At 36.7% G+C, this 14779-nt stretch overlaps 1 protein-coding gene across 2 annotated transcripts in view; it reads left to right on the forward strand.

Annotated features, from left to right (window-relative positions):
- The window catches only part of LTA4H (leukotriene A4 hydrolase), a 25823-nt gene continuing 11044 nt past the window's right edge, over nt 1–14779 (forward strand). Inside the window, exons 1-12 of one of the 2 annotated variants that reach the window (XM_045553193.1) lie at nt 1–291; nt 3353–3483; nt 4861–4981; nt 6525–6593; nt 8542–8646; nt 9668–9720; nt 10942–11014; nt 11288–11428; nt 12274–12297; nt 12744–12814; nt 13274–13385; nt 13984–14128. In XM_045553193.1, the coding sequence (XP_045409149.1) occupies nt 133–291; nt 3353–3483; nt 4861–4981; nt 6525–6593; nt 8542–8646; nt 9668–9720; nt 10942–11014; nt 11288–11428; nt 12274–12297; nt 12744–12814; nt 13274–13385; nt 13984–14128 (1204 nt within the window). In that variant the 5' untranslated portion in view covers nt 1–132. Of the gene's footprint in view, nt 292–3352; nt 3484–4683; nt 4701–4860; nt 4982–6524; nt 6594–8541; nt 8647–9667; nt 9721–10941; nt 11015–11287; nt 11429–12273; nt 12298–12743; nt 12815–13273; nt 13386–13983; nt 14129–14779 lie in introns of those variants that run through there. The other variant, XM_045553194.1, reaches the window with a different exon arrangement.

Raw genomic sequence — 14779 nt, forward strand, 5'->3', positions numbered from 1 at the left:
TGCTTTTCCCGGCATGCGCCGCGAACCCCTCCTCCTCCCCTCAGTCTCCCCCCCAGCCTACTCTGCTCCGATCGGATCCTCGCGGCTGAGTGTTGAGGTGCGGATCAGTCCGCTGCGCGATCCCACAGAGCCATGCCGGAGGTCGTGGATACCTGTTCTCTAGCCTCTCCAGCTTCGATCTGCCAGACCAAGCACCTGCACCTGCGCTGTAGCGTCGACTTCACTCGCCGGGCGCTGACCGGGACCGCCGCGCTCACGGTCCAGTCCCAGGAGGACAATCTGCGCAGCCTGGTATGATGGGGAGCCTGCCCGGTGCCCGCCTCTCCCGGCCACCCGCCCCTCGCCCCTGCTTCCCGGGGCCGCCGGCTTACCCCTGCCCAGCCCCACGCCCCGTCTGCTCTTCCGCAGCCCCCACCCAACCCCTGTTCTGCACCTCCTCTTCAGCCCCACTCAACCCGTAACATGCCCTCTTCAGCCCCACGTACGCCTGTGCCCCTGCCCTCACCTCCACCTATGTCTTCTCCACCCCTGTCCCCGGATCCTCTCTCCAGCCCCTGGGCACATCCTAGCGCCCTGGCCACGCCTCTCTCCTCACCCAGCCCTCGGTTTCATTTTTGCAATAGTCCCTCAGAATCCTAGCTCCCAAGGCTAATTCCCCCGTGGCCTCCCCATTTCCTCGGCCTGCAGCCCACAACCTCCTCCTCAGGCCGCAGACTTCTCCCAGCCCCAGCGAACTTCGTCAGTCTAGTCTCATCCAAGTCTCAGATCCCATGTTCTGTCGATCCCTGATCCCACTTTTCCCTCCCAGGCACTTTATTTCAACCCGCAGGTCTGCAGGATGCCCAGCTCCCTCGATCTCCATGCTGGTAGTTCTCAAATCCCTTAGGATTCCCGGCGCGAAACCCCTTCTCTCAGCCTTGCTTTGAAACTAACAGTCTCTGCTTTCTAACTCCGGGTGCAGCTCTTTTTCTTCAGCGTCCTTTCTACCTTTGATTTTTATCACCCTTCTTAGCATCTTCCAATAATTTAAAGACAGATGGAACGTTCAAGCTTTCTAAGGATGACTCAGTATGCTTCATTAATAGTTGATTCCAAGGAGGAAGTAATTATTGCATTTCTTAGAAAATACATACTTTTACAAGCTCTCTAACCATTTGAATGAAGATTCGTTTAGATTCATGGAATGTTATTCAGTGATTTTATCTATGGCCTATAACCTATGTTTATACTCAAATGGCCTGATAATATTTGGTTTGTACCTTTCACTTGAAGAATTTCATAGAAGAGCATTTTAGAATTAAGAGGGACATAAAAAGACCAGCCATATTCGGCTTCCTCACCAGGGTAGGATGATAACACAGTGTTTTGCACAGTGTAGCATGGTGAGATCTACTCAAGTACAGCAATTAGCTATTGGACCAAGTATATTGTAGGCTTGAGGAGGGAAATTAGAGGAGTCAAATAATCGGGCAGAATTATAAGTACAGATAAGAATTAGTGGGTTTTGTGCCTCTTTTTCCTATTTATGCAATAGATCTGTATTTTGAGTTCATCAATATGAATTATTATAATACAGCACTTTTCTTACTCTTTGTCCTTTAACATGTTAATAGACTAATTGATTTGAAAAATAGGTTGACTCCTCTATGTACCTATATGTAATTACCAAAAGTACTATAAGAAAGAAAATTAATAAAAGTATTATAAGCAAGAAGGTAACTATTTCGTAGTAGGTTGCACTTTGGTCTTCCTGAAGTGTAGGGTGCTGTCTTTTACTGCAGTGGCAATTTTGCCCAGGCAGGACTGAAGTCCTATTTCAATGCAGTCTCCTCTTTTATTAAAAGAAAGTGAATTTTGATAGCTCTTTGCTGTTTAATATGACCTTGCACTCTCTGTTTTGTAAAAATAAAAGCTTTACCTCTGTTCCTTTAAGTAAGCAAGAGTCAGGATGTTTACATTTTGAAAAGAATGTCCCAATCTAAAAACCTGTTTGTTGTTTTGCATTCCCCAAATCTAGGGAGAAGTAAGATTTTTAAATTATGATTTCTGGTTGTCTGTTTAGCAAATTAGAGCCTGAAATTATAAGAATGTTAGATGTTATACCAGGAAGGGAATTTGTAGTACAAAGTGACATCTGTTTATAAATGTTGGCTTAGTTATGATAATACCCTGAAACTAAGAGCTCTCATTATTTATTTATTCATATTTATTTAAAGTTGGCTTCTTTTCTTTCCTCTACTAGATTATATAGGGACTATGTTTCATATCGATTTGTGTCTCAAATTCCTAGCATAGGAATATAAGAATATATTCATATCATCTTTTTCTCTCCATTCTTGAAGTCTGTGATGCTGGAGAATGCTGAAGGAGTCCTAACAGGACTGATTCCTAGCTTTCTAAAATCTTTCAAGTTTTGGTTTATTTACACTGAAGTTTGGTGCTCAAAATTTGTAATAACTTTCAAACATTTCTCTCTTTTTATTGAAACTTTCAAGAATTTTTTCTTTCAGATGGTGGCTCAGTGAGGTTTTAGTGTCATGGCCAAGATCATACATACTAGTAAGTGGGGGAAACCAGCAGTTGCAGTTGAACATAGGTCTTTCTGACTGCAAACCTTCTGGTCTTCACTAAATAAATGGCTGTGCTGGGAATCAAATCAAGGTGGTTTTTTGGTTTTAGTTTTGTTTTTAATACACAAGCCTATGGTTTTTTCATCATAGCACTTTGCGGATAACAAGTAGAAAATTTAACTAGAAACATAATAGTGAGGCATAAGGTTTTTTTTTTAAGCCTGCTTTGTTCCAGAAAGAATTTGAGACTGCTTAAAACAACATACACAGTATAATAAGATTTAAAATAATTTGGAGGAAGAGAGACTAAAGATAGGAGAAACAAAACCCATGGCATAAAGCCCTATATATGGACATATGAAAGTACATATGAGTTTGAATCCTAGGAAGAAATATATGGTGAGATATATTGCGGAGTTGGAGTGAAAGAAACTTAAGTTGTAGGTGAAGTTTTTATAACAGAAATTAAGTTTTAGGAGACAGAAGCAAAGGCGTTTCAATTTAGATTTGACTTTTACTTAAAGCCCAAAATTTGTGTAGCTATCCTACAGTTACTTAACAATATATATATGCAAATCTTAAAACCCAAAAATTTTCAGGAAGCTTAGGGTCCCAAATGACAAGACCTATCCTAACTTTTGACTCCTTTAATTCTTGTGATTTCACTCTGTATTTTACTCTGTAAGCAATTAGTTCTCTGTAATCACTATAGTAACCTATTTCTCATACTAGTTTTCTCTGGTATCTAAAACTATTTTCTTATTTAAAAATATTAATTTTAGATTTTAGATACAAAGGACCTTACAATAGAAAAAGTAGTGATCAATGGACAAGAAGTCAAATATGCTCTTGGAGAAAGACAAAGTTACAAGGGATCACCAATGGAAATTTCTCTTCCTATTGCTCTGAGCAAGTATGAATGTTATCTTCTTTTTCTTTTATAGCTGAATAATGGGGAAAATATATTTTTAATTAATTTAGACATTTTTTCCTTTTTTAGTTTGTGTATGGGAAGTAATTGGTACACTACTCCTACTGATCTTCTGTTAACCTTGAAGTTTATATAGTAGTGAGAATTATATGTTCTTAAGATAGTAAAGACATTTATTGTATAAAATACTCAAGACTGGGACTTTGGGTAACTGTTACTTCTTTAATTACTCATCATTTTAGTAATGTCTAGAGTGATAACGGGGGCATTGCCATCATAAGAACTGTTACTGTGTACCAATCTTGGGATAAGTGCTTCAGTGCATTCTTTTACCTAATCCTGACAGTAACCCCATGTGTTATGGTCTGCACTTGAGAGATGAGGAAAGGGAACCTTAGATAAAATTACTTGCTCAAGAAAGTGGCAACTAAAATTGTCATATTAAGAGTATGTCCTACCTCTTAATATATTGGGGAGGGGAAAAGGGTGAAAACGATTGGCCTAGAACAAGGCTGATCTACCCCCCATCGTTCAGTGACCAATGTCTTCATGCCTTCTCATCCCCTTTAAAAAAGAGAAACACCCAGGCATAACTTGTGAGGTAAATGTCATTAACCCCTTTCTACAGACAAAGAAACTGTGGCATAGGGAGGTCAAATAATTTGCCCAAGTTTATAGCACCAGTAAGTGGTAGAGTCAGGATTCAAACACAGGCAGGGCTGCTGGTCTCCAGAGCTCTTGCTGTTTCCTCATTATCAGTGTTTCTCAAACTGTAGGGGGTGCAGGATCACTTTTGTCATCTGTCAGAGACTGATACTTTTGTAAAATTTAATAAAAATGGATTATGAGGAAGAAGAGGTTAAATAAAAGCATACATTTTTTATTATTAGATTCAACATGCATCAGAATGACTCTAGAAGTTTCTAAATGCTTACTCTCAATATCCTGGCTTATTTTGCCTTGGACCAGTGACAGCTCGCAGACCACACTGCTCTGTGTCATGCTCTGGCACCTGCCCCTGTGGTAGTCGAAGCTTCACAATTATGTCTTCCATGTTCCCACTGTCATATGATATTGAAGATATCACAAATGCAAAGTATATAACAGACAGTGGGGTATTCAACTAAAATTATTTCCTGTTACACCCTCATTATTAGGTAGCATGGTACAGTGAAAAGGACGCGCAAGCTGGCATTCAGGTGGGAAACTTACCCACTTGGGATGCGGCATTCCTAGAGCTCACTCTGAATCAGTAACAAAAACTCATATGATATTATTTACATTATTCAGGGTATGTATTATGAATTCAAATTTTAGATGGAATGATACTCTACTAATATATGTATTTGTTTCATACAGAAATCAAGAAGTTGTCATAGAAATTTCCTTTGAGACATCTCCACAATCTTCTGCTCTTCAGTGGCTCACTCCTGAACAAACTTCTGGGAAGGAGCACCCGTACCTCTTTAGTCAGTGCCAGGTAAGAAGGATTCTACGATGAAATATGTAGAAGATTCCTAGCACATGCAGTTTAAGGAAGCAAACGGACAGTGGTCTTATGGACATGTGGGTTTTACCTAATAGAGTGTTTTAATTGATTTGATATTATAAAAAAAAGTATCTTCATTTATATCTGTCACTATTAACATATTCATATATATTATTTTTAAAAGAAGCTTCCTTTAGTTTGGAAACATATCCACCTAGTTGGACTATCTAGGTTTACTTACATTTATATCCCCAGCACCTAGTATAGAACTTGGCATAGAGTAGGCACTCAAATGTTCATAAAATGAAATGAAAAATTAATAAACAAAAGTAACGTGCACTGAGTATGAAAAATGCTAACAGTAAAGAAATGTTATGTGAAAGATCGAATTTCCTAACCCTCTCCAGACACCATTGCCCAGTAGTAATCACCACTGAGTTTGGAATGTAGCCTTAACATGTTTTTCTTATGCATTTACAAATGTATATTTTGTATAAATAAATATTAAGTGTACCTTTAAAATGTTATGATTTAACTTATGTCTATTTTCTGTTTAAAAACTAAGGGTAAAGAACCATGCAATTAGAAACAGTCTGTCACAAGGATAATAATTATGAAACTGGCTTCTGAAAGAAAAAAAGACCTAATTCTTGTAATAATAATTTACAATTAAAAGAACTCACTTCATTAAACATTTACTATAATTCCAAGCATTTTGCTTGGTACTTTGCATATTTAAGCCTCCCAATATTCCTGTGTTAGGCTCAATTTTGAATACAAGTCTATAAAAAAGGAATTGGCACAGGAATTCAACCTGTTTACTTTATGTAGCCACTTGGAATATCTTTTGAATCTAAGAAACGCTTTGTTCAATAATCTGGAAGAGATATCAAGTTCTGGTCAAGAATATACAAATTCCATACTCTCTACCTCTTACGAATATCTGACTATCTATCTCTGAGTATCTGTAAATGTAAGAAGTCGAACAGGTTTCTTTATTGCAGGTCTTTTCAGAGCCTTCAGGAGGCTACTGTTCTTACTGACTCTCCAAGACAGGGATATAATATGCCACGGTTCTCAAGTTTATTTCACTATGGAGCCCTTTTTTTCAGCGTTCCTAAGAGCTTCTCACTGGGTACTGCTGTTGCTCAGAGAATAAAGTAGGAAACACTGCTTAACAGTTTGCTCCATGCTTCAACTGAAATGTGAGAGTTGGACTGAAACAGAGTTGAGTACCCCACTGTGTGTTATATACTTTGCGTTTGTGATATCTTCAATCTCGTTTGACAGTGGGAACATGGAAGACATAATTGTGAAGCTTTGACTACCACAGGGGCAACTGAAATGGAAAACCTGATTTTTTAAAAATCTACAAATCTGTTTTTGCTACTTTAAAAGATCCCAAGAAGTGAGAGACCTGTTTTTATTTTTTAAAAGAATATGTCTAAGAGTAATGCTGCAATTTTAGTGATTTCTTAATGACTTGATTTATAAGAAAGGGGAATAGCTATTTCTTTTTCTCTCCCTCTCCCAGGCCATCCATTGCAGAGCAATTCTTCCTTGCCAGGACACTCCTTCTGTGAAATTAACCTACACTGCAGAGGTAAATATCACAAATATTAACTGAATTAAATGACCCATATACATAAATATGGTATAAGTGATAGGCTGAGATGATAATTAAATTTTTAGAGCTAGAAATATTTTACTTAATGATATTTCTACCTGTAATATGTAAAAAAGAGCCTCTATAGCTCAGTCTGAATCTCTGCTATAAAGGCAGTTTTAAACATTATAAGTGTGAAAAAAAGAACTGGGAACCATTCTGATTTTTAAAAACGAATTCTGGCTTTAAAAGCAAGAATTGAGGAACAGTTATCTTTTAACTTTTAAAAATTGACATTTGCAGAATTAAAGTTTTTGGGAATGTATTGTGTAGCAATATAAACATCTATCTAGGTATTCTAATGGGCCTATATTGCAGTCTTATCTGTATATAATTCCAACTTATTCCTCTTGTAGGTACTGCCAATCCTTTTAGGAAAATGTGGACTATAATTAGTAAATACACACTATCCCAGAGGCTAGAATTACTTAGACCAAGCCAATAGAATGAGGACCAACCTGTATTTATGGGACTTTCTTGATTCTCCAATCATCTTACAACCAAATTATACGTAGTATAGTGTTATAGAGTATCATACTTGGAAGCAAAGAATCCCAGGGTTCTGAAATCTTCTCTGCCACTTAATAACTGTGTGACCTGAGGTGAGTCTTATGACCTCACAACCTCAGTTGTCTCATATATATATATAACATATCACTACCTAAATGATGGGAGGAGGCTAAACCAAAATTATTTCCTCAATGCTTTTTAGCCTTAGGATCTGTGAGTGTGGTAGCACTGGTTCAAGAGCTCCTAATTCTATGCCTGACTCAGTAATAGTTTTGAGTCCTGAGCCCTGCAAGAAGATCATAGAGGTCTAGCACTTACCGAAATACATACTTGCTACATCACCATTACTCAGAGGATGGTCCCTTATTCTGGCATTTATTAGAAATAAAACTTTCAGGCCAGGCACAGTGGCTCACACTTGTAATCCCAGCACTTTAGGAGGATCACTTGAGGTCAGGAGTTCAAGACCAGCCTGAGCAAGAGCAAGACCCCCATCTCTACAAAAAATAGAAAAATTAGCTGGCTGTGGTGGTGCATGCCTGTAGTCCCAGCTACTTGGGAGACTGAGGCAGGAGGATCACTTGAGCCTAGGAGATTGAGGTTGTAGTGAACTATGATGACACCACTATACTCTACCCAGGGTGACAGAGTGAGAACCTGCCTCAAAAAGAGAAAGAAAGAAAACTTCCAGAATCGTGGAGCTAGGATATACACTTAAGTGACCATAAGGTTTGCCCCATAAGGATCTTTTCCATATAAATTTCCAAAGAAAATTATTTCACAGTGTTTGGCAATAAGTTTTGGGTTTTCACAGTTACTACCCTTAAAAAGTTCTATTTGTAACTCCAAGGATATGTTTTAAATATAAAATTATTCAAAACTGTATTCTCTATCCTACCATGAGTTTAGCATCCTTTAGAATCTGTTTTGGGGGTGCGGAGGGAAGCAGGGGTATTGGCTACCATTGCCAGGAATGGCATGGAGTTCTTCACTTATATTATTTATTCCTTGCAACCAACCTATGAAGTTTTACCCTCATGTGATGGGGAAGCTGAAGTTCAGGGAAATTATTTGTCCAAGTCTGTGCAGTTAGTAAGTGGCAGAGCTGGGATTTTAATCCAGTTTCTACCAAAATTTTACTTTTAATATGCATGGATGAATGGAAAGATAGATATTTCACTTTCGTTTTTAAAGAAGCCAGTTTTACATATCACTAATTCTGTTTACAAAACCGATATATACATACTTTTTGAGTTCATGGTCTATTTATTATACAGATAATCAAGAAGGGAAAGAAAAGGTTATTTTACATATGTAGTTTAAGATACATAGAACCTTTTATTGATAACTAGAAATGACTTTTCTTCTCCGTTAGGTGTCTGTCCCTAAAGAACTGGTGGCACTTATGAGTGCTATTCGTGATGGAGAAGGACCTGACCCAGAAGACCCAAGCAGGAAAATATACAGATTCAGCCAAAAAGTAAGATCATAGGGTCTAGATTTTTGTTTTAGTTGGTGGTGAACTACAAATAGCTTCTACCCATCCAGAGAGCAAAATTGCTTTTGAAATATTTCAGAATTTAGAGAGCAGCTTTTGTTTTTTGTTTTTTTCATTCTTTTCCTTTTGTGCTTTTTAAAGGATTTGTTCCACTTACGGAGAGTGTTGTGTGGAAGAAAGAGGTTGCTGGGTAGACAGAGGAGGGAGCATGTCTGATGCCATTTCCCCTCATTCCAGTCAGTAGCAGGAAGATTCCTGTTCTTTTATATTATTGCACTTTTGCCTGCCCTGGTACTACAGCGTGGGCATGTGGCTTTAGAGAGTGTTTACAAATGGAGGAACTATCTTAGACAAAAAAAGCACTCTGTTACAGTCCTGTAAGTTAAAATTTCTTTGTAGCTGGTAATTGGACTTGTATCATTGACCTTTAATGAATAGAATAATGTGTGTGGGTGGGGGTGTGTGTGTGTGTGTGTGTGTGTGTGTGTTTTAATTGACATCACAATGGACAATTTTGCTCCCATCCCAGCTTCTGGGATTTCAAGCTCCTATAACTTTGGCGTCCACTTAGGGATTATTTTGTATGTCTCTGTAATATGCCAATAGTGGTTTAAAACATAAAGGAATAAAAATAAAAAATAAACATAAAATGATGTTTTAAAAACCAGGAGGAAAAAAAAATAGGGAAAAGAACAGTTGCCTTCTTATAGGTTATTTTTTGAGAAATGCTTAAAATGTACCCCTTAATACTATGTGCAATCATGTTTTTCACATCAGAAGCTTTCATTTCTAGTGGAATAAAAGGGAAATAGCTATTTTGAAATGCTTTGCATCATAATTTTAAACTATTTGGTAAAAATAAGAACTCGTTGAGAAGTACAAAAGAAAAGTAATCCATGCTAACATTTTGAGATTTGGAGATTTAATTTTAAATACGAATTGTCTTACTCTGTAACATTTTTGAGCACTAATGCAAGGTGTGTGTGTGTGTTTGCCCTGTTAGGTTCCTATATCCTGCTACCTGATTGCTTTGGTTGTTGGAGCTTTAGAAAGCAGGTGAGCTTCTGAACAAATTTTAAGGTTTGTGAAAAGGTCAAACCTTAGGCATCAGGATTAATTTGTAGATCATTTGTGTATTTCTCAAAATATCAAGCTGACAGCTCTAGAAAAATTCAAATCTAAATATAAAATGTAGGTGACAGATTAATTTTAAATTTAAAAATCTTTATCAGTTACCCCTTAGATTTTCCAAATATTGTAAAATGAGCATGCTCTTACCTTTAGTTAGAGATTTGAATTCTAATGTAAGTTTGAACAAGTCACTTCTCTTCATCTCTATTTCCTCATCCTTGAAATTATAATATCTGCCTTTTCTACTTCATGGGTTGGTATGTGAAACAAATGAGATAAAATATATGAAAGCACTTGAAAGTCTATAAATATTACAAAAATTTAAGATATTTTGTTAACATTTTTCCAAAGCTAAAGTGCCCTTCCTTCTTAATGTTTTATTTGTTCTTAATTTCTAAGCACACTTAACTATTTTTAATTGTACCATTCAGTAGTGTGGTAAGTATATTCACATTATTGTGAAATAGATCTTCGGAACTTTTTCATCTTGCAAAACTGAAACTCTACACCTATTAAACAACTCCCTTTTCCCTCCTCCCCACTCTCCCCAGCCCTTAATAACCACCATTCTACTTTCTGTTCCTATGAATTTGACTACTTTAGATACCTCACATAAGCAGAATCATACAATGTGATTTTATCTTTTTGTGACTGGCTTATTTCACTTGGCATAATGTATTCAGGATTCATCCATATTGTAGCATGTGACAGGATTTCCTTCCTTTCCTATTAGATTGTTCTTATATAAAGATTATTTAAACTTTAAGTGCATCACAAAATTTATATCCACTCCTGTTCTGGAATAATGTTTAGGAGCTGCAACTGGCTTTCTCCAGTTGTGAGACTGAGAAAGGAAACTAGACCCCTAGAGATCTTACTAGAGACAGTAAGCTAATCTGGGGACACTTTAGGTCTTGGTTTTCCTTTGACCCAGACTGCACCTCCTTTGAGAGCTGCATTTCTGTTGCTACATATACAACAGCCGATTTGCATCTCAGAGAAGCCATTAACCTCATCCCTTCCCTGTACGCACATGGTGAATCTACTCCCACTGTGGGGATTTGTGTGTAAGACTTTAAATCCTTTCTAGAACCAGATGAGTAATTGGCCTTCAATTCTTTTTTATTAAGCTTTTTAATTTTACAGGCAAATTGGCCCAAGAACTTTGGTGTGGTCTGAAAAAGAGCAGGTGGAAAAGTCTGCTTATGAATTTTCTGAGGTTTGTCATATAGTTATCCTTTTTAATAATTTTGGTAGACAGTAGATTGAAGATGTTGAGTGTGAAATGTGATAGTTTTAAGCGATTTGATGAAAGAATCAAATATGCCTTATTTTATGTGTGAGTTTGCAGTTGCTACATTCTTTTCATCATTTTCATTTAAAATAAGCATCATTCATTAACTTGTAACCTTAATGGACAGTAATATAAACTTTGAAGAATTTACTACCATAACAATTAAGACATACAAATACATATGCATTAATTTTTCAGACTGAGTCTATGCTTAAAATTGCAGAAGATCTGGGAGGACCATATGTATGGGGACAGTATGACCTGTTGGTCCTGCCACCATCCTTCCCTTATGGTGGCATGGAGAATCCTTGCCTTACTTTTGTAACCCCTACTCTGCTGGTAAGTGTAAATATTTCTTTGTTTGAAATTGAGGTCTTCTCAAAAAAAAAAAAAAAAAAACCTAGCTAGGAAGAACCCTAGAGATCTAATAATATTAAAAAAAATCTTTTCTCTTGTTCATGTAACCCTTGTTTTTAATTTTACTGCATATTGTGGTTATCAAAATCTCTTTTTTTAAAGGAAAACAATTTGGCCACTTGGGGAAAGAGAATATTATGTTCAGGGTGTCTGGTTTGTTGGGGATGGCAGCGCTACATAACAACAATCTATTGATGAATTATGTATCCAAACAAAGAAACTATACCATTTATACTTGGCCTGTAGGTACTGGTAAAAAAATTCAGTGCATCATGTATGGGAAAGGATTAGGCCCATGGTATTTTGCTATGTTTTATATGCCTTGTAAGCTACTTTAAATTCTTCCTAGAACGAAGTAAATAATGGATTAGCAACTAAATAAATAAAATACCACAGGACACATAGGACACTTCTCAACTTTTCTAAAATATATTGTGGGTAATAAGGAGAAAAAGAAGGTGATGGGTAAACGAGCAGATATAAAAAATGATAGGAGAAATGTCTTATGGAAGTTAATTAGAGACAAGTATACTGGCCCTCCTTGTAATACCAAAGTTCCCTAGGATCAGGGCAAGAAAGAATGCTGCTAATTTTTAGTGGCGCATTTTTTTGTTTTGTGTTCTCAATACACATCTCTTTTGAACTCTTGGAAGTGCTCTAGTAGAAGTTCAGTGGACCATCCATGTCAGTTGAGGTAGGCAGTCTGTTCAATGTAGTCAATAATTTAATTGTTGAAATACTAAGGTGATTTTCTTTCTCTTTCATAGGCAGGTGACAGATCACTCTCCAATGTAAGTTAAAATTTCTTACTATGGCCTTACCCTAAAGAAGTATTAAGTCAACTGATTTTAAAATATCTGTTATGTTGTTATGTTAAAGATATGGTTATAAAAGGTAGTTGGGGACTCTATTACATTAACAATTAGATTTAATAGAGTTAAGGAGATTTTATGGTTTGATCTCTTGATATGTTTATGAAGTATTTTTAATGCAGTGATATATTCATTTAATATTTCCTAAATATTTTTGTTTTAAATTATTTTAACTATGCCATGTTTTTTGGTCTTTGGTTAAATTACAGTTTTTTGCTGAACTGAGTAACTCCCTGAATATCTCAGCTACTGTTTAAAAAAAATTGACTAACGTGAAGTTGAAAGAACAAGAGTGCTTAAATAATAGGTTATTTTAGTTTAAGGTAATCAGTTTTACTGTTAGTCACTTACACTGTTTCCTTTAGGTTATTGCACATGAAATATCTCATAGCTGGACAGGAAATCTAGTGACCAACAAAACTTGGGATCACTTTTGGTAAGATTTTTGTTATTACTGGTTCTTGTTATTGATTGATTTCTTTTTCCTGCCTCCCACCACTCTGAATTGTTTTGTATATACCTATTGTTTTTCTTTGTTACCAACTCATGGGTACACAAGGATTTTTTTTTTTTTTTTTAAACTCTGCAACACTTGTCACAGTGTTAGGTACAGTCTAGGTATTAAGTTTATATTTGTTATTACTTCCTGCTGTAGTCACTTTTTTAATACATGGACATGTGAAACCAGAATCGTGGCTTACCTTTCCCTCCTGCCATCTGTCAGGCTGGGCTTTCCACTGCTCTGGGAGCCACGTGGACAGTCTGCTTAGACGGTAGTGGTCACGCTCTTCAACTGCTTTCCTCTGTAGAAAAGCCAAAAAGAAAATATTTTCTTGATGAAAATGCCTTTCCTCTCAGCTGTGTCAGTGTTTTTATTTTTTAAACTTTTTTCCAGGCTAAATGAAGGACATACTGTGTACTTGGAACGCCACATTTGTGGACGATTGTTTGGTGAAAAGTTCAGACATTTTCGCGCTCTGGGAGGATGGGGAGAACTACAGAATTCGGTAAATGAGTCAGACTTTTAAAAGGCTTCATCCAAAGTTGCAGAGGTGTTCAAAAATTGAGTTTTTGTAAAGCATCTTTACCAAATAGCAATAAAAAAGTCATTTTTACAGGTGTGGAGAATGAAGCGGAGGCTGGTATAATACCCTGTTGATCCATGTCATTCATTGTCCTGTGTAAGGCAGTATTCCTGACCTGGCCTGAATTAGGAGCTGTAAGACTTCATTGGCTCTTTGTTATTGATGTAGCTGGTTACTGTGTTTGAATTTTATTTGGTATATTTGTGTCATTTTTAAGTGCTTTCTCCCAAAAGCCAAATTTGCAGACCAGGCAGTGAATCATTTTCCTAGTCTTTTTATAAGAATAAAGCCTATTATTGGGTGAAATATATACGGAAACATCACATAAGTAGCCATTCTGTTAATAGACTTCTGGAAGTTTCTGCCAACATATCCTAGTATTTCCATTCTCTAAATTTGTGTCAGCTCTAGATTCCCCTAACGTTATGCCACTGAGTGGAGTAATACTTCCCTATTAGCTTGTTTGCATGGTGACACCAGTCTTCATTAATGAGCATTCATCTTATTTTGTGTCTTGCAGATAAAGACTTTTGGGGAGACACATCCGTTCACCAAGCTTGTGGTGGATCTGACGGATGTAGACCCTGATGTAGCATATTCACCAGTTCCCTATGAGAAGGGCTTTGCTTTACTTTTTTACCTTGAACAACTTCTTGGAGGACCAGGTAAGTAGTTGGTATTTTATGGTTTTTTGTTTTGTATTTTGAGGGCAATGCAAAGAATAAGGAAGAATTATAAACTGTTGTTTTTGCTCCCTTTTATACTTCCAATTCATTCTGTGTATAGCTACTGAAGAAATCTTTATCATTTTCTAATGTTCTCTCTCCACTTAAAACCTTGAATAACCTCTGAATTCTAAATTATTCTGCTTAACTAAAAAAAAAATCTCATCAGTATTTTTTGAATTAGGATAATAATGTGTATTCACTGAAAAAATTTCTATGGTGCAGACATTTATGAGAGTAACAAGTAGAGTCCATCAACTGCTTTCCACTCCCAGGGTGACCACTGTTAGCAGTTTGGTGTGTGTGGCTCCAGGTCATTTTTTAAGTGTTAATGAACAAGAGATAAATACATATATATAGTGACTTTATTTATAGAAAATGGATCATACTATATATTCTGCATTTGTTTTTTGTTTTCTCGCTCAATATTTCACATACATCCTTCTATGTCAGAAAATATAAATCTGCCTCCTACTTTTTAATGCCGTCATAATACACTGAGTTTATGTACCCTTCCCCTGTGGATGGGCGTTGCAGTGTTCTCTTTGCTGATTGACTTTGGAGGCTCTCCCTCACTTGCATCTGTTTTCC

This window comes from Lemur catta, chromosome 6, assembly GCF_020740605.2.
Source record: "Lemur catta isolate mLemCat1 chromosome 6, mLemCat1.pri, whole genome shotgun sequence".
Lineage (NCBI taxonomy): Eukaryota > Metazoa > Chordata > Mammalia > Primates > Lemuridae > Lemur > Lemur catta.